Source organism: Artemia sp. Qi Xiang Cuo, chromosome 20 (assembly GCF_049724085.1).
Source record: "Artemia sp. Qi Xiang Cuo chromosome 20, ASM4972408v1, whole genome shotgun sequence".
Classification (NCBI taxonomy): Eukaryota; Metazoa; Arthropoda; class Branchiopoda; order Anostraca; family Artemiidae; genus Artemia; species Artemia sp. Qi Xiang Cuo.
In genome coordinates, this window is record NC_142813.1 from 50123236 (window position 1) to 50145745 (window position 22510).

The 22510-nt window shown below is 32.6% G+C and overlaps 1 protein-coding gene across 1 annotated transcript in view; it reads left to right on the forward strand.

Moving 5' to 3' along the window:
- Positions 1 to 4030: 4030 nt before the first annotated feature.
- LOC148940320 (signal recognition particle receptor subunit beta-like) overlaps positions 4031 to 22510 on the forward strand; it is a 32633-nt gene continuing 14153 nt past the window's right edge. The window contains exons 1-4 of the mRNA XM_089106388.1: positions 4031 to 4049; positions 13541 to 13644; positions 16560 to 16726; positions 20139 to 20278. Coding sequence (XP_088962514.1) covers positions 13569 to 13644; positions 16560 to 16726; positions 20139 to 20278 — 383 coding nt within the window. The 5' untranslated portion in view covers positions 4031 to 4049; positions 13541 to 13568. The remainder of the gene's footprint in view (positions 4050 to 13540; positions 13645 to 16559; positions 16727 to 20138; positions 20279 to 22510) is intronic.

Here is a 22510-nt window from a genome sequence, read left to right on the forward strand (position 1 = left end):
TACGTTTAGTTTGGGTTAGGGTTCAACGGATTGGGATTTTGGTGTTTGGGTTGGCACAGTGAAAGCCAATTGTTTAAACTAGGATTCTCCTGTGCCAATTCGTTTTCTCAGATCCAATACATCGCTGGAGTTGAAATTATTACCTTGAACTACTGTGGTTTGCTTGTGACGATGAGATTTATTGGTTATTTTTAATGGATTTTGTCGTTGGCTTTGACCTTCTGGTAAGTTTTTAGGTTATAACTTATTTTTCATTGCTTTTTTCTACCTAGCACTTTCTTTTGCTTTCTAAGCTTATTCTAAGTTTTGCTTAAATCTTTATAGCGCTTCGTTAATTTTTTTTTTCTTTTTACCATTTGTAACTAATAAAAAAAATTATATTAGACTATAACTAATTATAACAAGATTACAGCCAGCTTGCACATGTAGTCGACTTAATGTAAACTCTTGCTGTTTTTCCCATTATAATTATTTTAAAATTCTTCAAAAACAGTTTTTTTTTCCAAATTCGACTGAAAGTGCCACCTCAGAGAGTCAAAGGTCAGTAGATGCTTCGCATTTACTTAACAACGAGAGACCAGCAGTGATCGAGCTCAACTCCAAATTTTCTAGCTTCAAATAACCTTATTTCAGTAGACTACCCTCCTTCTTTTTTATTATTACCCCCCAAAATAAGTTTTTTTTTTCAATATGCATATCAAAATAATTGCCTTTTAATGTTGATTCTAAATATGTGTAATTTAATTAGTTTCACTGCACCTATATAAAAGTTACGTGGCCTTACGTAATTTCTTTTGTGAAACGTAGCCTAATTCGTTTTGACAAGTCTTGTCATTACACCATTCGCGAAGTTTTATTTCGTCTCGGAGACAAAATTTTTGCAGAAAGCTATGATGTGACTTTAGATCGGAGCTTATTTCTTTTCTGGGAACTTACGAGTATTTAGGCTAAATATTCTTAGAATTTCTTTTCAACGTGACGGTAATTATTTTAAATGGCGACATATACTTGAAGGAAAAGTTTGATATTATTTACATGACGATTAAAAGAAGGAAAATATAGATATTTCCTTAGCGGCTCTTTACTTGTTTTATTTTTATTTATTTTGTTCCCGTAATATTATTTCTATTTAGTTCCTGGATACAATCTACTTGTAGGCTAATTTGAATATAAGGGACTATTGGCTTCACTATTTGATTTCTACTATCAGATCGTGTTTTATCTGATATACACTCTACCTGATATTCGACTAAACTCTGCTGATTTATAATCAGACTAAACTTGAGGAGGGTTCGTCATTGAGTAACAGTAATAGCGGACAGACTTATCAATATTAGCTATCCTCAAAGGATGCATTGCCTTATCCTTTTGTTCTAATTTGGGTTTATGTTCTATGCAAACAAGTATAGCAGTTTTCATACACTGGCTCGTTTTATTTCTACATTGCTCAAAAGCAGCCATGGTTTAAAATTCAAGTTTGAACTTTTTTCGGACGCATTTTGTGCGGCTAATTCAGAATTTGATGTTTTTCTAACACCATTATTCGGATGAAGGTCCTCCGTGTAGGTAAAGGAGAACCTTTTAAGACCTATCCCCATGCCTCCATTTTCTGTGATTAACGGTTTCTTTCACCGAACTTCTCGCCTTATGCAGAGGTCCAGTCACAGCTGGGTAACAACTCTTTTTTTTGCTTCCTTCGGCGACTTTTGCTAAGCTTCCACATTTGTTTTCTTATTTATAAGGTTACTTTTCTCGTTTTTTTTTCATCCCTTTCCTCAAGTACTTTAATTATATATTTATATATTTTTTCCTTCCCTTTGATTGTGAACTACAAAACTAACCTAGTATTTGTTAGCTTTAACAAAGGTAATTCTATTGCTTATTACGTCGTAAAATGCCATATTTTCGAAGCCTCTCCACTTCTAAAACATTCGGAAATGTCAGTTTCTAACCTATAATTTTTCGGACCACAATTTATGTGCTTCCTTTGCTAAATTGTTGCAGTGTTATCCTTGAACAAGAAGTCTATAGCCTGTACCTGTAGTAAGGCTGAATTAAGACCCTATTTGCCACTATTATGCCTAAAATTCTTCTGTTTCTACCAGCGTTTCATCGGTCCAGCTAGAATTTGTTTTTCTATACGTATTATCTTTTATTTTATTCTTTCAATTCACGGTACAAATACTTTATTATTTAGTAATATGCGGCACTACTACATTTCATTTATTACTAACACTAAAAAAAACCTACTAATTATACACTTGGTTCTACTTGCTAAAAACTAGATACTGTATTTTTTGTCTATTTTACAATTCTTGATCGAGCCTTTTTTCCATTTTATCTATTGTACCCAAATCTTTGAGGGGATACAAATCTATTTCTAATAGCCAAATTTCGAGCAAAGCTGCTCGAAGTTTTGCTAATTCGAGTGCCGCTAAAAGCGGAGTACATTTACTTTCCCATTCTAATACGGTCATTTCGATTTTTTTTTGTATTTTGCAACCTTGTTTAGTCTCCTCGACCCAGTTTTTTCGCAATGCCACCAGTTGTTGTAAAGTGAATTTTATGGTATTTGAGTGGTGTAGTCATAGATGCCAATATTTCTCCCTTTATAGGGGAGGTAAACTATGGCCCTAAGGTAATTAAACTTTGGTAGCTTGCTTTAGGCTATGATCGAACTAATAAGGCGTACTAGCTGGGTATGTTCGAGGGGCTAAAGGTTGATTGTAGAGAGGTTGGCTATTATGCAATACTTTTATTCAATTAACAAATAATAATGCTAGGTATATACTTTCTACTGGGACTGGCTGTCCAAAATAGACCACAAGTCTCGGAAAACTACAATAATATATAATAAGATATTTAGACACTTACAATGATTTGATAATATTCCAATGTATTAATAAATCAACGGACCAGAGGTCAGTCCGGCAAAAAGTTAGTATCAGTCTAAATCTGCCCCTTCCCATAAAATGTATCTTTTATACATTTTTATCAACCACACCTTCCTTTAACCAACCAACGCAATTGCTAGGAAGGGGTGATTTCTCAATTTCCCGTTAACCAAAACTTGGCAGGATATATTTCTTATCTTAATAAAAAGTGGTATTTCTAAACTTTGTATTTGCATCTTAATATATTTTCACTAAATTAATAATTAACTAAGTTAGAAATCTTTACCACAACACGTTTCAAGGCAAATTTTATTTTCATTAGGAAAATAAAGAGTTTGTGGTTTGAAAAAATATTTTACTTTTATGAGTTTTATTTTAGGTTTATTTATGTAAAGACTGAAGAACTGCTCCTGACATCAGCGAGTTTAATACCATTATGGCTATAATATGTATGCAGCCTTTTTCTTACAAATTGTTCCATAGCTTTCACTTTATCTGTTTGGATCCATTCATTATCTTATATATTTTGCTTTATTTGCGGTATTCTTCTTTCTCTTTTTTGCTCTCCGTTAATATAACATTTTTTTCTGAGTCCACAGTAATTTTTACTTCTAATTTTGAAATGCACCCCTCTATGCAGAAATTGCCATAAACCTTTAGAAAACGCATTCAGCCCATTGGGTCAGGATGCCGAAAAATTATTGCCGTCAATCGCAAAACCTTATATAATTCTATGCTCACGTTTGTTGCCCCCTTGCACATGATTCGGAAGCCACAATTTATAGATTGAAGATCTTAAAAATACGCCTTTATACAAGCAGCTTACTGATAGTTGTCAAAATGCAGATGTTTTTTTTGGAACTTAGTTAGAATCATCCAATTATCAGTGAAAGGGATTTCTGGAATTTCAAAAAGGTGAATGTACCTCATACTGGATCCACAGACCTCGCAAAAAATATGAAAAAGAAGATTATTAGCCACCGATTTTCTGGGAATTTTGTTTTTTTTTCAATCTGGATGTCGGTGTTTTTTCGGCTATGACGGCATTGCTTTGTTGTTTTCTGGCAGAAGAAATAGAATTATATTGAGCTTGTACGTCTTGGTAGTGGATCTTGTTCTTCTCGAAGAAAAAGAGAAAGGCTAGTTGGCTGTAAAGTAAAGTATTACAGAGCTTGGAAAGTTATCATGGGAGTATCTCCAGCATTTTTATTAAGGGGATGTGTGGTTCCTCATCTGGGGAGCCAGCAGGCATGGAATATCCTTCAGGAGAAAGAAGTATCAGAACACTTGTGAAAATGCAAGCCTAGGCAAAATGTGCTTTCAAGCTATCCTATATGAAACATATTTTGGGAAATTATTCATTATGGAAACTGAATATCAAATTAAAAAAAAGTAAAGGCACTCAAAGGTGTCCCTTTGGGTTGACAAAAAAAAAAAAAAAAAAAAAAAAAAAAAAAAAAAAAATTAACATAACCAAAATAGATCTTGTCCAATGAAAAAAACTCTTTGAAAATATTTCCTGGGAAATTCCCCTCATCCTTGCTAGAAATCTTGAAAGAAAATTTCCTCCCTAGAAATTTTCTCCACACAAATTTACAAATGTAGGCTTAGCCTATTAATTTCAAGGTAGGCCTAGGCTCTAGCCTATTCAAAAAATAAAGGTAAAATTATTGGTAAGTTTTTTGCAGTTCATATTGACTTACAAATAGAGTGCTCTATAAATAGGCTATAATAATTGCTTCTATTGCAAAATCAAATTTACCCACGGTCACTCCCTAATGTGCAAATATATACCCTGAATTAGAATATACCATGAATTGTTGATAGCAAAGTTTTGAATAGCAAAATTCAGCACTTGTTGACAGTTTTTGAAAAGCTTAAAATGGTAGGAAAACATTTTATATTTGAGTTACCTAATAAATTAAGTTTTAATTGTTATAGCCTAAATAAGTATTTTTGGAATATGTTACTCTTGAACAACTTGTTTATAAACTAGTGATATGTTTTTAACCACTTTTCAATAAATTCAGGGTATATATTTGCACATTAGGAGGGTGGGTAGATTTCAATTTGCAGTAGAAGCAATTAGCCTTATATTTGTAAAGAGCATAAAAAAGGCATAGAGTGGTATGTTCACTTTATTTTTAAGATAAGTCAATAATATGAACTGCAAAAATCTACCAAATTATTAACTGAGCCATCAGGAATTGTGGTGATAAAGATAATCTAGCAAATCTAAATAATTCTTGGCAGTATTGCAGCACAAGGCTAAACAGTTGAAAGTTAAAACAAGCAACAGTTTAAATTTACTTAATAAATTACAGTTTTTTCAACTATTGGGGGAAAGGGTAACTGCCATCCCAAACAATACCTATGGTAGTGATTAGTATATCTGAAATGAGTATTAAATGTTGTACTTGGTTCTAGTGTCTTTTTTTAGCTAATAAATTAATCAGAAACAGAAAAATGACCAATAAATAGAATATGAATAAACTTTTCTTGTTTAAGGAATGATTTCTTCCCTGTTATTAAGGTATGACAAAGGCAGTTTCAGGAGGGACAGATGGGACCCTTGCCCCAGGCAAAGCATTTTTAGCAGGTACAAAATTTCAAATAAATAATCTTATATTTATAATCTTTTTGACATTAAAATAAAGTAGTAATCTTTGTTTCAGTAATCTTTATTTAGTACTTTATTTAGTAATCTTTATTTCATTAAAATAAAGTAGAGGACACAGTCAATAAATGAAAATAATTAATCAATAATTGAATAATGAACAATATAAAAATAAGAAAAGAATCAAAATATATCAAACTGCCTTAATTCACACTTCAGAGCAAGTTTAAGGTCCATATAGGATCTGTTTTTGTTTGTGCCAATGAGGTCAATATAATGTAATGTAACTATGTTAAAGGCCCAGTGACACATCATAGTAGAGATTTGCTAGAGAGACATAATTTAAGCCCACTTGGTAACAGTAACCACAAGGTAGAAATGATCCATAAGAACTATTCTCTGGTAGTTTAGAGTTGACACCACTGCACAACAGCAACCTCAGATATAATTTGCAAGATGGTTAGGAATGAAAAGCAGCATCACACCTCTTATGAAAAACTTGCATCAATAATCAGTGGGCAGCTGAATGGGACAAACAGTCCTTCTCATATTTCCATGGCTTGTTGCTCCATTCTTTTTCAAGTCTTGACTAAAAGGATGCAGTTGTGGGTGCAGTTCTTGTCATTTGACAAGAACAGCCAAATATATTTGAGAAGAACATGTATTTGAACAAATACATGAACATGTATTTTGACATGTTCAGCAAAATAGTTTTGCCATATTTGTGTCTTCACAGTATCTTTAGCCTTGAAAGTTTTTGCAAATGGCCTCTTTTATGGTGCTGACTGGCCAGTTTTGTGAAGAGATTATTGTTTGGTTGGCTATTATATTTGTAGGTCAGCATCATGTCACCCCACCAGTGTCTGAAGACAAGTGTTGGGAGCTGCAGGTGTTCCAGCCTCTTATTATATGGTATATATTGCAGACCATTCATGCATTTTGTGGTATGCTTTTGAACACCTTTGACTAGGCTAGTATTGTTCTTATTGGAGGGGTAGATAAGACATCTCCCAAAATCCAGAATGAGCCTGACATCAGCCCTATACAGCCTCAGGAAGGCAGACCAAGAGTGACAGGTGATTGCAAATTTGAGTAAATCAAGACTAGAATTTGCACTTGATACTGCTGAAACCCAGTGTTCATGGAATTTAAGTTGGTCTTCAACTATAACACCCAAATCTCCTTTGTCATGGTTAGTCTGCAGCTGGATGTAAGCAACATCCAGCTGCAAGCTGCAACCCCTTGTCAAGCAACATGTATTTATGGGATGATGCTGAACTTTGTGATGTTAAACTCCAACAGCAAATCATTTTCCAAAAAGCCAATCATTTGTCAGAAGCCAATTAATTAATTAATAAATTGAAAATATTCCTGTTAAGAAATGTCAATTTTGTTAAAACTTGACCTAAAAATTTTGTGGGAGATAGGGTGGGGGGGGGTCCTAATCAAGATTTTGCCCCAACTGCAAGACAGGCCAGAGCAACCACTGGCCTGATAAGAACTTACTACAGTATCCGGTTTGGTGTCAGTTTAGTTTTTGACTACTTCAAACAGACAATTCTAAACAAATCAAATTAGTAGCATTAAATTCCTTGCTTTATGTTCCTTCCATTTATCATAGTCTTTTTTTGACAATGGAGTTCTCCCCCCTTCTGATGGTTACTGACATAGCCCTAGGGCTATAGAAAAATAAAAGAAAGCATTAAGACAATGAGATTCTTTCTTTATAATCTGCAGTATGTTTCTATTGATCAGACAAGGCCTAGGGTATCATGCTTCCTTCCATTATTATCCACATTTTTAATTCAGTTCAAATAGGCGTAGCCTAATATTATTTCCCAATATTGTAATACTCTCTCATTCAAAACTAGATTTGATCAAGCTAAGAATGCAGAACACCTGTTTTGACAAAGAAGATGAATTGTTATAAGATTCAAAACAACAGAGAAAGGTAGGCTATTGGGTTGGCACATAGGACAATCAAGGGGAGGGGTGTATTGTCAGAAATGCAACCATGATATTTAGTAAGCACATCAAATGAAGAATATGATGCAAAAGTATGACTACAGGGTCAGTAGATTGTGTTGACCTCGGAAATGCTTTATGTATTACTATTGTACTTCTTTTGTTATCCAATATATCAATGCATCAAAGATCACAAAAGGAGAAATAATAAGACTTCTTTGTGACAAAAGTTAGGGTTGAGAAAAAAATAAGACATTGTTGAATTGGAAAGTTCAGAATGGAAACTTTTCTCTAGATTTTGGAAATTTCTTTTGTCTTCATGAATTTCAAACTATTTAAGGAGCTATGACCTATCAACACAATCAATGGCATAATTAAATATAGAAAAAGGTATCATGTGAAAATTATGCATGAATTTGTGATCAAGACCCACTAAATCCACTGATCAACCTTGTTTGCACTCAAGTGACAAAGAACAATTATACATGATAAAATGGGAATTTTTTGTACACTAGAATGTATGCTAAATCTAAGACATTAGTGTAAATAATTACATCTTGGATGGTACCTCCATTAATAAAGCATTAGGCCTATTTTTTCACTCATCAATGTGCTAAGTTCTTACATCTTTTGTCAGAAAACGCTTAAAAGTGAATTCTTTGAACAAAGATCTTACATCTTTGGTCATTTTTGTGCAAATGTCTTTCATCATTCTGCTCTGATCAGCAGTCTGAGAACAATGATGAGTAGATCATCAAAGTTCCCTCATCATTTTTCTATATGGCGGAACAGTGGCGATCTTCACACTTTTTGCTAACATCAGTGAGCTGCAAGGTCTTAGAACAAAGATGAGTTAAAAAACGATAATCTTTGCAGAAAGATGCAAGATATTAGATGCAAGACCTTAGTGCTAAAAAACGGGCTGATTGCTGTTATTCCTCAATGTTGTATCACCCATTTTCAAACTTCCATGGCAATTACCAGAAACTGTTTGCTAATTTTTTCTCAAAGGGGGGAGGAACAGGGTAATATAGATCAAAGCATGAAGGATCCTATCTTAGAATGTGGCTCAACAAACAGTTTTGTGAATCACTTCCAAAGTTTTAAAAATCCTTAGATGTAACAGCAAAAATATAATCAAACTTGTTATAGTCAAAGAATAAGAGTAGGAAAAAGATTTACATTCTCATCAGTACTATAGCCTACAACAGGTGCTATAGCCTATAATATCCACTATTGTTGCTAAATTTTTACCTCCAACAGATCTAACCAATTAGACTACTATTCCAGTGGTTTCCAACCTTTGTTTTATTGTAGCTCCTTCAAAAATATTTGTTCTTATGATGAACAATATTCAATATTCATATTCATATGCTCCTTCAAAAATATTCATATTATGTCTCCTTCCATTTGGTAAAATAATGCAAACACAACAGTTTTGGTATGAAAAATATATTGTAAGAAAACAGTAGGCTATCAAAAACAGTTTACAGTATGAGAAGACAAACCCATTCTTTTATTTGTATTTAAAACAAAAAACATAGTCAGCTATATGCTTGTCTTGTTACAAAAATGATGAAACAGACAACAGGAAAGCCTTAAATGTAACAGTCCCACAGCCCTGTTGCAGTACAAAACACTATAAGCAAGGAGGGGGGGGGAGGAGGAAACATTGCAAAAATAGTAAACAGAATGTTTGGAAAGGACATAAAATAAGGCATCAAATGGTTTTACTTGTATTTTGTTAACATGTATCCTTTTGAAGTGGTCAACACCTAATTATTTCCCCAAACTTTTCTGGTTTTGTTGGAATGATTCCTTCTCTGCCCAAAAGGTGTTTTCTAAATGATTTGAAATACTTATGTTAGTATCACTTAAGAAAGTAATTTCTACTACCACTACTAACAATTCAATACAGCATCAAACCACCTGAGGTGTAAACAGCTGCACAAGCTCCTTCTCCATGTCCTTTTAATCCTTCCTCATGACCTTTTCCCACCCCATTCAGAGATGACCTGCTTTTTGATTGGTTTAAGATAAATGGCTAGAAAGCACAATCTTTTCTCCTTCATCTATAAAATGCCATCTTAACCTTTCTTTTATTGTAGCCTTAGAAAGTGGGTTCAATTGACACTCTTCATGTGGATCTTTGCTTATAGTACTACTCATGTTATCAAGGCTATCCGTTAGGTCAATTTTCTTTGTGTCAAATGTCAACTCTTTACCCTAGTATAACAGCTTTGGAAATTGAGTCTTCTTAACATTAATTTTGAAGCTTGTTGCATGCTGAATGTCCAAAAATTTCAGAATTTATCCATTTTGCCAACATTTTGATCTAAAACTATCAAATCATCTGCATTTTCTAAGTCTACGAGAGTTTTTCTTTCCATTTGATTGATCACCCTTTGCCTTTATTGGGCTTTACGGACAAAGTCCATCAAGATTTTCCATATAAAACACGGATAGGACACAACTCTGCTTAATCCTGGATTCCACTTCAAACCAAATACTAACCTCACTTTCTACTTTAACATCAGCAATATTGTCCTTGTACATTTTACTAGTCACATTTGTACTTGTTTATTTATTTATTAGTACCAAAATACAGTAAGCTTTAACAAGCTTGTCACACTAAACAATTATAAAAAGTCTATGACAATGTTGACAACCAGTAACTAAAACATTCAGTAAACATACACACTGAAAACATAATAACTGGAACATACAGTAGCATACCAAACTAACTGAAACATATGTAATAATAATTGAAACATACCAAAAAGTAAGCCTACAAAATAACTGAAAGACACACTGGTCACAAATCAGGTAATATAAAAGTGAAAATATTCTCAAAATGGATTGTGATCAGACCTAGTATAGAAATTTGTAGAGGCTAAACTATTTTTGAAAGACTGGACTGTGGTACTTGCAACTATTACTGATGGAAGTGAATTCCAAGTCTTCCACACTTGGCTAGACAAAGAGTTTTGGTCTAATCTTTTCTCTGAACATGGTGGGTAAATTTTATGTTGGTGTTGGTGGGTACTACTGCATTCTGTAAAAGTGAAAAAGTGATTTGGATTGGTATTATCAATGTTCCTAACAATGTGGGATGTATTTATTAGGTCAGCTCTATCTTTAAGATAATACTAGGACAAAATCCTAGTGTAGTATTCATTCAAATTCATAGTATAGTGTTCATAGTCCTAGCATTCATTAAGGCTTTTCTACTAGCTGAAACAAATGCATGTTCATAATCAGTAAAACTGAGAGCTGAAGGGATGGATGATTTATGCTTTCTAATTATTGATCTAAGAGGAAAAGTTTGGTTGATGCATCCTATCCCCTTCCTAAAATCACGCTTTCTTCTCTTAAAATTTAATCTGCAGCATCTCCTAATCTAATGAATGTCATCATGCTAAGTAATTTGCTTCCTAAAGGAATCAAGCTATTGCCTCTGTAATTACCCCACTTACTCTTATCACCTTTCTTATTAAGGGCTTTGATGGAAGTTCTTCTAAAATCACTAGGGTATTTCCCTTTTTTAACAAATCACACTCATTATTCTCAGTAATTTTTCTGTTATTTCCCAACCACAATATTTCAAACTCTATATATGTGAGTTATAGTTGAAATAGGTGAAATATTTACAGTGAAATATGGTGGCTGTGAACCACAGTTTATAGAATTAGCAGTATGATCATTCCCTATCTCACCCATTATAAAAACCCGGACCAAGGTGAGAGTGCTCCAGAGAATGTTTTTGCAGATATAAACATAAGCGGCATTAGATCTTTTCATGGGTAGACATGTCAGATTTCTCTTGGACGCGAAACAAGTGGAAACCTGCTATTACGAATAATGCACTTTGTAAACATTTCTCATTGATTGACGGAAACAGATTAACCCGCTAATTCAGAAATAAGTGGGCGGAGCTTTTTGTTCGCACCGAGAATGAAGACCAGAAATGATCTGCGATAAACTTACTGGATAATTCTATAAACTGTGCTGTGAACCATGCTCTAATCACCTGAATTGAGCAATCATGGAAAATTCAGGAACTCAATTTTCCATGGAAAACTAAATTATTTCCAGGAATTCAATTTTTCACATTTTGAGTGTTGGGGAATTCATGCAGATTTACTTTTTTTGCATAAAACACAAAATGAACTCTTCCTCAAACTTTTTACATGTCCTGTTTACCTGCATCAAAATAATCATCAAAGTAAAAACATTGTACATACATAAATCTAACATTTATTTTGTACCTTACTCTATCTTAGCAAACGAATTACTCTTATTGTTGGCCCAATTTGAAGTAAAAAAATGTATAATTTTTATCATTTTAAAGTTTTTATTAATTCGCTTTGTGTTTTTGCTGCTCTATGCTAAATTGAATTGATTTTTTTTTCTCAGATACAGATTTGGGTTCCCTCTCTTATCAGTTACTCTTTGGTACTTCATCTGGCACTATTTAAACTTTTTATCAGCATTTTTATATGCCTTAAAAATTTATCAAAAGTGAAAGAAAAATGTACACCTATTTTGTTTTCACACAAAATAAGCTCTCTCCTCTAGGAAATTTGAAACTTCTCATCAGCCACTTTATAAGGCTTAAAATCATTATTAAAAACATCATATATATTGCTGTAATTTTTTGAGCAGACGTGCACAGCTAAAAATTCTCTTTCAAAAATATCCCCTCCTTTCCTTGTGTACATAAGAAGATATGACAAAAAAAAAAAAAATAATGTTTACTGTTCTAAAAGGCAAAGGCCTCCTGACAATACAAAATGAAAAATCCAGTTTCAATTAAATGATACTGCATAAACAAAAACATTCACTCACTCTCTATAAAAACAAACACTCACTCTCTATAACTTGCCTATAACAAACCACACCACTATAACAAACAACACCACTCACTATACTTGCCAGCCATCTATCATCAAACCTATAGTCTCTATACACTCAGTTTCTCATGCTCAAACATCATATGACCCACACTTTCATCCATGTCTCCACACAAAGGGCAACAGTAAAGGTCATCCTTCCTTTGCCTCCCCTCAAAATATAGCCTTCTTGCCCCAAGTGATAAACTTTTTATCCTCAATTCAATTCCATTCTATAACTCCTCATTTTTTAAATTCACCTTAAAAACACTCCTTTATTCCATGCCACCCTTGCCACAGTCTATACAGCACCTGCTTTTCTCCAGTGAAGATATACTTTTTCAGTTAAAGTTTTCCTGTCCTTACAGCAAATTTATTGCTTTTCCAACTTTTTTAGTTAAAGTTTTCCAGTCATAACAGCAAATATGATGCTTTTTTAAAAGTTCACAGGTTTTTGTCAAGACAAAGTTTTTTTGTCATTACAGCAAATTTGTTTGCTTTTCCATCTTTTTTACTTTAAGTTTTTCTGTCGTTACAGCAAATTTGTTGCTTTTCCAACTTTTTAGGGAAAGATTTTCTGTCATTACAGCAAATTTGTTGCTTTTCCGATTTTTTTTGTTAAGGTTTTTCTGTCATTGCAGCAAATTTGTTGTTTTTCCAAAAGTTAAGGTTTTTCTGTCAGAACATCAAATTAATTGCTTTTCCAACTTTTTTAATTACAAGTTTTCCTTTTCATTACAGTAAATTTGCTGCTTTTCCAAAATTTAAGGTTTTTCTGTTATTACAGCAAATTTGCTGCTTTTCCAACTTTTTAAGTTAAAGTTTCCCTGCCATTACAGCTAATTTGATGCTTTCCAACTTTTTTAGCTAAAGTTTTCCTGTCATTACTGCCAAATATATTGCTTTTCCTACTTATTTAGTTAAATTTTTCCTGTTGTCACAACAAATGCGTTGCTTTTCCATTTTTTTCCAATGAAAATACAAGAAAAGGTATATTTCAATAAGTAAATCCCAAAAATTGCGTTTTCGAGATTTAGGGGGCTGGGAAAAACCTAGGGGAAGAGAATCAGGACCCCTGCCCCCTCAATCGATGTTGCTATGTGTGCAATAATGTATGATAATCACTAAGTAGCTAAGTCATATTGCTTTACTAAACACATACTTTATTTCAGTTTGTTTTCCCATCATTAAGAAACTAACATGTCCCAAAGAAATGAATATGAGGTGGATTGGCTATCAATTATTATTGCTGTTGCAGTAATCTTGGTCTCAATGGGTAAGCTTCGAATTGAGTCTATACTCCTTCTTGATTTGATTTCATTTGTTTTATCACACCTCAAAAGAAGCAAAACTTAATGCAAACTCGTTTAGAAAGAATCAACTTGAGTTTTTGTTTTGCCCTTGTGTGGATTAAAAAAAAAAAATTATGTTCCAATAATGTTCTAGTTATCATCAGTAAAAAAAAGTTTCTGGATATTTGTAGTGTTTCTGCTCGTGCGTGATAAAATTTAATTAATAAAATTTAAATAATGACAAAAGCTTATGTAGCATTTGAAGTTACACTAAATGATGCTCAAAATAATTATGAGAAAACAAATATTTTTTATACTTAAAATGTTTGTGTGTGTCTTGCTTTTTTCTTTGCTTTTTGTTAAACTTTATTGCTTATTATTTTAATGTATTATAAAAAAACTGAATCTTTTAGTTTTAGATAACATGATGAGTCTTGTTTGTTCCTAATTATGTTATATATAATTACATTATATAATTTATTTGACATGATAAAATATTATATTTGGCTCTATGGAAAGTAATGGCTTGTCATATGCAGAGTTTCAAGCCCTACCAAGTGGTGCACAAAATAATAAAGTGGTTATAAAAAGAATTTTATTGTTATCCTTTTTATTGAAAATATATGCATTTATCTTTCTTTATTGTTAACTTTATTGCTGGGCACTTTAATAAATTAAATTAAATTTAAAGTTTAAATTTAACGCATTAAAATAATATTAATTAAATTTAATTTACTTTGTAAATAAAATCTCTAAAAATTAATAAATTAACTAAAAAAAAAATTGAATTTGCTACTTCTTTTGAAAAAATGACGCTCTTCAATATAGAGTGGAAACAATGAAAATGCATTGGGCTAATTAGAAAAAAGAAAAATGTTTTTTTGCTCCAACAGTTTTAAGATAGCATGAGCATCTCAGATTATAGGCCTAAGATTGTTCTTTGCATCTCATTGACTTTATTATATGTTATTTTAGAAAAATAAAAAATTAGCCTCAGCAAAAGGGCTTAAAATTAAATTATTGAATGAATAAATACAATCAACAAATTAAAACAAAATTTAATATGTTGCTTCCTCTGAAAATGTGATGTAATACTTACATGCCCCAGCAGGTTAGGTTGAACTAATTTAACATTTAATTAATTTAAGTTGAAGGAATAAAGAAAATCAATAAAGATTAATTAATTAAAATATAAATAGAATTTGTTACTTATCCTGAAAATTTGCTATTCTTTGAAATAGATGTGGATGCAATGATCGCGTATTGAGTGTGAGCACAATAGATGAATTGTGCCAGTGAGCACAATAGATGTGCATACAATGATCACGTATTTAGTTAAATAGAATCATATCTTATTTGCTTATTTTAAAGCTAGCTTTATTATCTCAAATTATAGGTTTAATTAACAACAACGACTGCACTGCTTTTCTATCATGCAAAAAAAAAAAAAAAAAAAAAAAAAAAAAAAAAAAAACAAACAAACAAGAAGTTATGTGGGAAAAGAGCTTGTTTTCAAAGACAGTGATCAAAATAAAATCGATGGAAGTATTTTGGCTATTTCATCAATGCAAAGCTGTGGCGTTAATTGGGAAGATCTCTGTCCTCCCTAGCCCCCCTCCCCTGATTTTTTGTGCAATGCCACTGATGTAAAGATGCCAAAAACTCAAACAATGCTCGATAAAAGTAAAAGCTGAAAGTAAAAATAAAAAAAAATTAACAGAAGAAGCTGACCAAACTTTTTTTTAATTTGTCTGTATTTTTATCAAGAACCTTGTTATTGTTAACTAAATTTTTATTAGCTTTTTTAGTTTTTCTTTTATTTTGCTGAGGATAACTTTTGGTTACATAGCCAAAATATTTGCTTGGGTTAATTTTAATTTGGTGATATTGAATTTATTTACTCAGGCAGGAAGGATGGGGTACATTGACAGGGAGTTGTTCTCATGATCAATAAGGAAGCTGCTAAGTCTTGTTTAGGTTGGGAAGGTATTAATAATATAATGCCAGCTGCTCATTTTATAAAACAAGTGCAGGATATCAATCATAGTAATATATGCTCCTGTAGAACGGACTGATGGAGATAGTAGTGACTCAAATGAATTTTACTTACAATTGCAGAAAAAATATAAACAGGGTCCTAGGTAGAAATATGGTATTTTTATTAGGAGATTTTAATGGTCAGGCTGGTAGAGATAGGGGTAGATGGTATCCTAGCCTAGATAATTTGGAATAGGAAAAGAAACCAGTAATGGTTACAGACTGCTGCAATTTTGTAGGTATAATAATCTAGTTACAACCAGTACACTGTTGGTAACAAAATGGCCCGTAAGTTAACATGGTATTCACGCTGATGGTAAGAAAAAAAATACCTTATTGATTATTTTATAGTAAACCAAAACACTGGCAGGACCAATACAAGATACTAGGTTATAAAAGTGCTGCTGTTGATGTTAAAAGTAATGATCACCATCTACTAGTGTCTAGGGTTAATTTAAAGCTGATATTTCGGAAGGGTAACTACCTCCCGGGAAGTTATGATGTTGGTAGACTCGAGGATGAGAATTTGAGAGAAACTTTCCAGGAACAGTTGAATACTAAACTGGGAAGTCTAAAATTTGACAGTGTGGAAGATGGTTGAACTGGAATTTTGTAGGTATAATAATCTAGTTATAACTAGTACGGTGTTGGTCGCAAAATGGACCATAAGTTAACATGGTATTCACGTGATGGTAAGAAGATGGTAACCAATACAGTATTTGGTCATAAAATGGCCTGTAAGTTAACATGTTATTCGCTTGATGGTAAGACAACTAACTTTATTAATTATGTTATTGTAAACCGAAGACTGGCAGGAATATTTCTTTGAATTTTTTTTTGGAATATTTCTGTTTGATTTTAGGGCTAATCTGGTTCCTGAAAAGGAAGCCAAGGGGGAAATCAATTCTTCTTGTTGGCCTTCCAGGAAGTGGAAAGACACTGATTTTTGGACAATTAATTTACAGAAAGCCTGTGCTCACTGTTACATCAGTCAAGGAAAATGTTGGCAGCCTAGCTTTGGATGAAAAGGTTTTTTTCTTTTTTTGTGCATAATTTAAATAAAAAAAATTAAATTATTTAAATTATATAAAAAATTTTAATTTTTAGTTTATATAAATATCTTAAAAAATAATAAAAAAAATTATTTATTAATTTTTTAACAAAAATTAAAAAAAATGAATAATAATTAATAAAAAAAAAATTATAGTAGAAAAAAATTAAATGTATAATTTTCCAGTAAGAGTATTAGTGGTAGAAAAGGATAGTAATAACTTCTGTTGCTTCTTTGGGTCAAAATAGATAGTGCTAGACAGAGGTATACCCAGAGATGGAAAGTAAGGGAACCGTCTCCACCTCCTCTCTCCAATTAGGGCTCTGGTTCAAAATATCTTAAGTGGTGCATCATATTTAATGCTTTGCTATTTGTAATAGTCTATTTTAAATTTTTAATGTTCAACCAAATTTTTTTCAAAAAAATGGGCCCTAGGCTCTTTTTTTTCTGGAAAAGGGCCACAGGCGTGGCCTAAATATGGTATCTTTAAGTAGAAAAAATATCAAAATTAATAAGTTATTGTCAAATCAAAAGAGGTGCAGTTATAATTAAAATTGGTCAACACATGAAAAATTATCGAAAAACTACGATTTGTTAAAAACATGATCGATACTCGGCACAAAGCTTGGCGAATAGTGCTGTGACTTGGAGTAAACCCGTTTCAATTTTGGGACTTTCACCAGCCGCTCGCTAGTCAGAGAGTTGAGATCTTAGAAGGACAAAGGAAGGGGGGAGTCTTCTTTATAGGATGGAGGAGGAGGGTTAAACCAAATTTCATGCACAAACGAGGATAAGTTTAAATGCTTCATAATAAAACAGTAAGGCAACGGGAAACTTTTGTAGATGATTTGCAGTAATCTCTTCTGAACCTGTTCAATTTCTTCACTTTCTTCTTTTGTCAGAGCGAAATGCCAAACACGACCAGCATATTCTAAAAATGGGTGGATAAATATGCAGAAAATTAATTTGTTTCCTTTGGCAACCGGAATTTCTACAGGAGTTTCAGCATTAGAATTGCAGAGTTGACTTTTTTACAATTAATCCAGTATTTTCATGCCAAGTAAGGTCAGAAAATAGGAACTGATAAAAATGATGAATGATTTAATAACTGTATGTTCGTAATTGATATAATGGAGCTCTGCAGTTCTTCAACAATTGATATAAGGAAAATTATTACTGATCCTATTCAAACGATTCAAAGTGATAAAAAAACACTATTAAAAAAGGGGACAGAGGGCAATTGTCCCTCAGATTATTTTGCTCTCCCCAGATTTTGAGAAGTGCCTTGTTTTGGTACGGTATTTCAATTTTAAAAATATCCTTTTTTAGAATATTCTTTGAAAAAATAACCCCCCCCTCACAATTTAGAAAGATATATTTTTTTCTTCCCGTCCCTTACATCTTCGTGAATTTGCGCCAGTGAATGGCGCAAATTTGCCATTCACTTCGCCATTCAAACCCATTTTTTATGGGTTTAGTTTGAGTGGATTTAAGGTGTTCAAATCAATAGAAACATTTTCCAGAATAATTAGCAGCATTTGTTTGCAAATTATCAAAATATTCAAATGAAAAATCAATAATATGAAAAATCAAAATATTTTTCCCCACATTTTCTGGAACTTAATTTTTGTCGCATTTTATTTTGATGAATCATTTTTTTTGTAATGTAATGTAACTAGAGAAATGTTATAGCACTTTCATGAAGAATAGGCTCTCTGAAATTGACGAGAAGAAATTAAGCGAATACGGCAGTTTTTCTTATAAATTATAAGAAAAATTTTGTATACAATAGTATACTAAATTTACGACAGTATACTAAATTTACTACTGGGTACTAAATTTAGTATAGGACAGTAAATTAGAAAACGACAGTAAATTAGAAGATGAATTTAGTATACGATAGTATAATAAATTTACGACAGTATACTAAATTTACGATAGTGTACTAAATTTACGACAGTTTATTAAATTTGGTATACGGCAGTGAACTAGAATACGACAGTAAATTAGAAGACAAACTTAGTATACGACAGTATACTAAATTTAGTATACGACAGTAAATTAGAAGAAAAAACTAGTATACGACTGTATATTAAATTTATGATCGTATACTAAATTGCGATAGTAAGCTACAATATGACAGTAAATTAGACAAATTATTCAACGACTTTCACTTCCGATATGATCGTTTCGATAATTTTAAGATTTCTCTAAATTTTCTTGTAAATTCATTCGAGATTCACGTTATTAACGATGATACATAAAGTCCCCATTACATTTTGAATGGAAGTGCCACTGAAGAAGTGGAATTATTAGAATTTCCAGGGTATCACATTCTTAAAATGCATTATAAATCAACTACTACTACTACTAACAAATCAACAACTCACTGCAGCACCAAGCCGCCTGAGGTGACTTAGCTACGTATGGTCCTCCTCCATCCCAATCTATTCAAAGCCTCCCTCTTTACACCATCCCAAGAAGTTTCTATATCCCTTAAATCTTTCCTTGCAACATGATACTCGTTTTTGACATTTCAACATTTTATAATACGGCGAGTTCTTTTAAAATTTAAATTGACAAATTAAATGGTTAAATAGTTGTAAACTACAAATTAATTAGGTTTTTTTTTCTCTTTTTGTACTCCATCTTTGTCTTTGCTTCTTTTTATGGGTAAAAGTGTCATGCATTAAACACAAATTATTGGCCGTGCTTAGAATCCTATATTTTTCTCCAGTTTTAGAAATCAATCTAAAATGCGAAAGGCAGCAACAAAAACAAAAAAAAAAAAATCTTGAATTAAAATCAAGTTGCCATCAAGCCATATTGGAGAGAAAATGAAGACAGATAGTCTGAGTGAGAGGCAAAGTTGGCATAAGCCTTTTTCAGGATTGAATAAAAATGATGTCATTTCATTTGTTGATAGATAGTCTGTCATAAATTCATCCTAGGGTAGAACTAAGGTAGATAGTCATGGAATAAGGGTAACTCAAATAGTCTATGAATTTCTATGAGCCCGCTTAGAGTCTCACGTGTACTACTTTATCCACCTTTTACTTGTCATGTAAATGTCAAATAAAATAAGGAACAATTAATTTATTATATCTGTTAGTATTGGAAGCTAAGTAAATTATTAAATTGGCGAAGTCTGGTTTCGGTCCTACAGTATGGCTGTCAAGGTTGAACATGATGAGGTTTCAAACATTCTAGCACAAATCGGTATGTCAACTTATGTCTGCGACTATCAAGAGAATTCAAGTTGGGTTGGTCATTTTGAGTTTGGGCAATCTAAACCTGCGTTCTACACCGTGAAAGGATTACTGTAATTAATTTTGAGATTTTTAAATTAATTTTTAATGTTGAGTGTAATTGTAATTATTTTTTTTCTAGGAACGTCTTACTGTTGTTGATATTCCTGGTCATATCAGATTCCGTCAAGAATTTTTTGATGCCCATAAACGGGCAGCAAAAGCAATTGTTTTTGTAGTCGACTCAACAACATATACTAGGAATCTGAAGGATATCACAGAGTGAGTTTCGCTTCTTATTATCCTTTCTCCTTCACGTTTTTAGATGAATTTGCCACAATCAAGAATCGTTACCTGCGTGACGCGGGCCAATGGTTGGCACGCAAATATGTTTTTTTTTTTTTTTTTTTTTTTTTTTTTACAAATGTAATTTTTGCCCGCAGCTAGTAAACTGTATTTCCTTTTTATTAAAAAAAAATATTTCAAAAGAAGGTAACTTAAAACGAACAGAAATTATGCTATACGTGATTTAAGCTACCGCACCTTTTAATCACCTGCTCACAATGCTGAGGTTTAATTCCCAAGAGGCTATATTTTTTGTGCGCTATAATTCTTGAAATATACACTCCAAATTTGAGAAAAGTTCTATCTCATAGTGTAATTGAAGTACCAAAGATAATGAAAAAGAAATCTGATGGATTCAATGGAAACTTTCACAACCATACATATATTTATCTTAAAAAAAGTAAGAAAAGTGGAGAATTTGATTTTTGGTGAAAAGGACTTCCATAAGCAGTATGGCAGTTGTTGGTAGAAGCGGGCACCAAAATTAACAAAAGAAAACGAGTAAAAAAAACAGCCAAAAAAATAACTAAAAACACGTACACTAAGCAGCTTAAAAGGCGCAGTTTTCCTTTGAATTAATTAAAAAAACTTTCCGAAAAATAAGTTTTTCAAAGAAAAGGAAAGGCACATTATAAACTTAAGCTCAGGAGATAAAAATACCTTTTAAAATTCAAACTCAAAACGACCAGAAATTACTATTAAAGAATTAATGAAACCCAAAACGAACAGAAATTAAATAAGCAATCATAGCAAAAAACATACAACAAGTAATAATATAAATGAATAAATAGGTCTTCAAGCAAGTAATGCTGAGATTGAATATGAAAATCAAGCTTAAACCGAAAAAAATAGTTTGCTATTAAAGTATAAATAAAACTTTTCCTTTGAATGTATAATTTCTTTGGGAATGAAAAGATTTTTAACATTTGAATTTTTTAGGGCAAACAGCGTTGTCAAATTCAACTAATTAGTTTTGCTTATTTATTTTCATGAATCAACGTGGCAACACTGACGAAAATATGGTACTACTCTTAAAAACTTCGTAATTTTTAAACAATCAAAAGAAAAACATAGAAAATCAGATTTAGTTGGGGGGGAGGGTATCCACCCTCCGGTCACTCTGAATCTCACAAAGGGCACTAGAACTTCTGATTACCAATCCAATGGTCCCCTTGATCATACCTATTTGTGGTTGCTGTTATCAAGTGGGCTTAAATTGCATCTATCTTTGAACACTCTTAGAGTTCAGAACACTCTTAGAGGGGGGGTAAAATATGCTTTTGTTTTGATGACTCGTGTTTTATATTGAAAAAACTCAAGAAAAAATATAGGAAGCAAGGCAAGGCAAATGATCAGAGTGTGGTGTGTGACACTTTTACCCATGAAAAGAAGAAAAACAAAGGAGTACAAAAAGACAAAAAAGAAGATGCCTATTTAATTTGTAGTTTATAACTATTTAACTATTTGATTGATCAATTTAATTTCAAAAGAACTTGCCGTATTTAAAATAGTGAAAACAAGTTTCAAAATCATTGTGCGTAAAGCCCTGTTGAAGGTGTTTTGGGTCGATTCACAATAAACTGCTGTTTAGGGCACTTGATCCTCACTTACGTGAAGAACAGCGTGGATTTCGACCAAAACGATCTTGTGCCGATCTTATTTTAACTCTACGCACCATACTGGAGGAATCTAACGAATGGAGACAGTGCTTGCATATACTTTTCGTGGACTTTGAAAAGGCGTTTGATTCAGTTGATCGTTAATCCCTGTGGAGAATATTGCGGTTTTACGGCATTCCCGAGAACCAAATCCGTCTTATAGTCGCCATGTATGAAGAGATGGAGTGCTGTGTTAAATCATCGGACGCTATTTCAAGGTGATGACTGGCGTCAAGCAAGGCTGTGTCCTGTCACTTCTCCTCTTCGTCCTAGTTGTTGACTACATCATTAGAAAGATAAATGGGCATGGAATCCAGATTGCAGGGAAATTTCTTCAGGATGTCGACTTTATCGACAACGTTGGGCGCATAGAAGCCGACAAGCCAAAGCTTAACGAATTCCTGCACAACCTTGAACGATTTGGACTACACATCAACGCCCCAAAGACAAAAGCTATGCAATAGATAGTTTACCCATGAGAATCCAACTAAGAGGAGAGGACATCGAACAG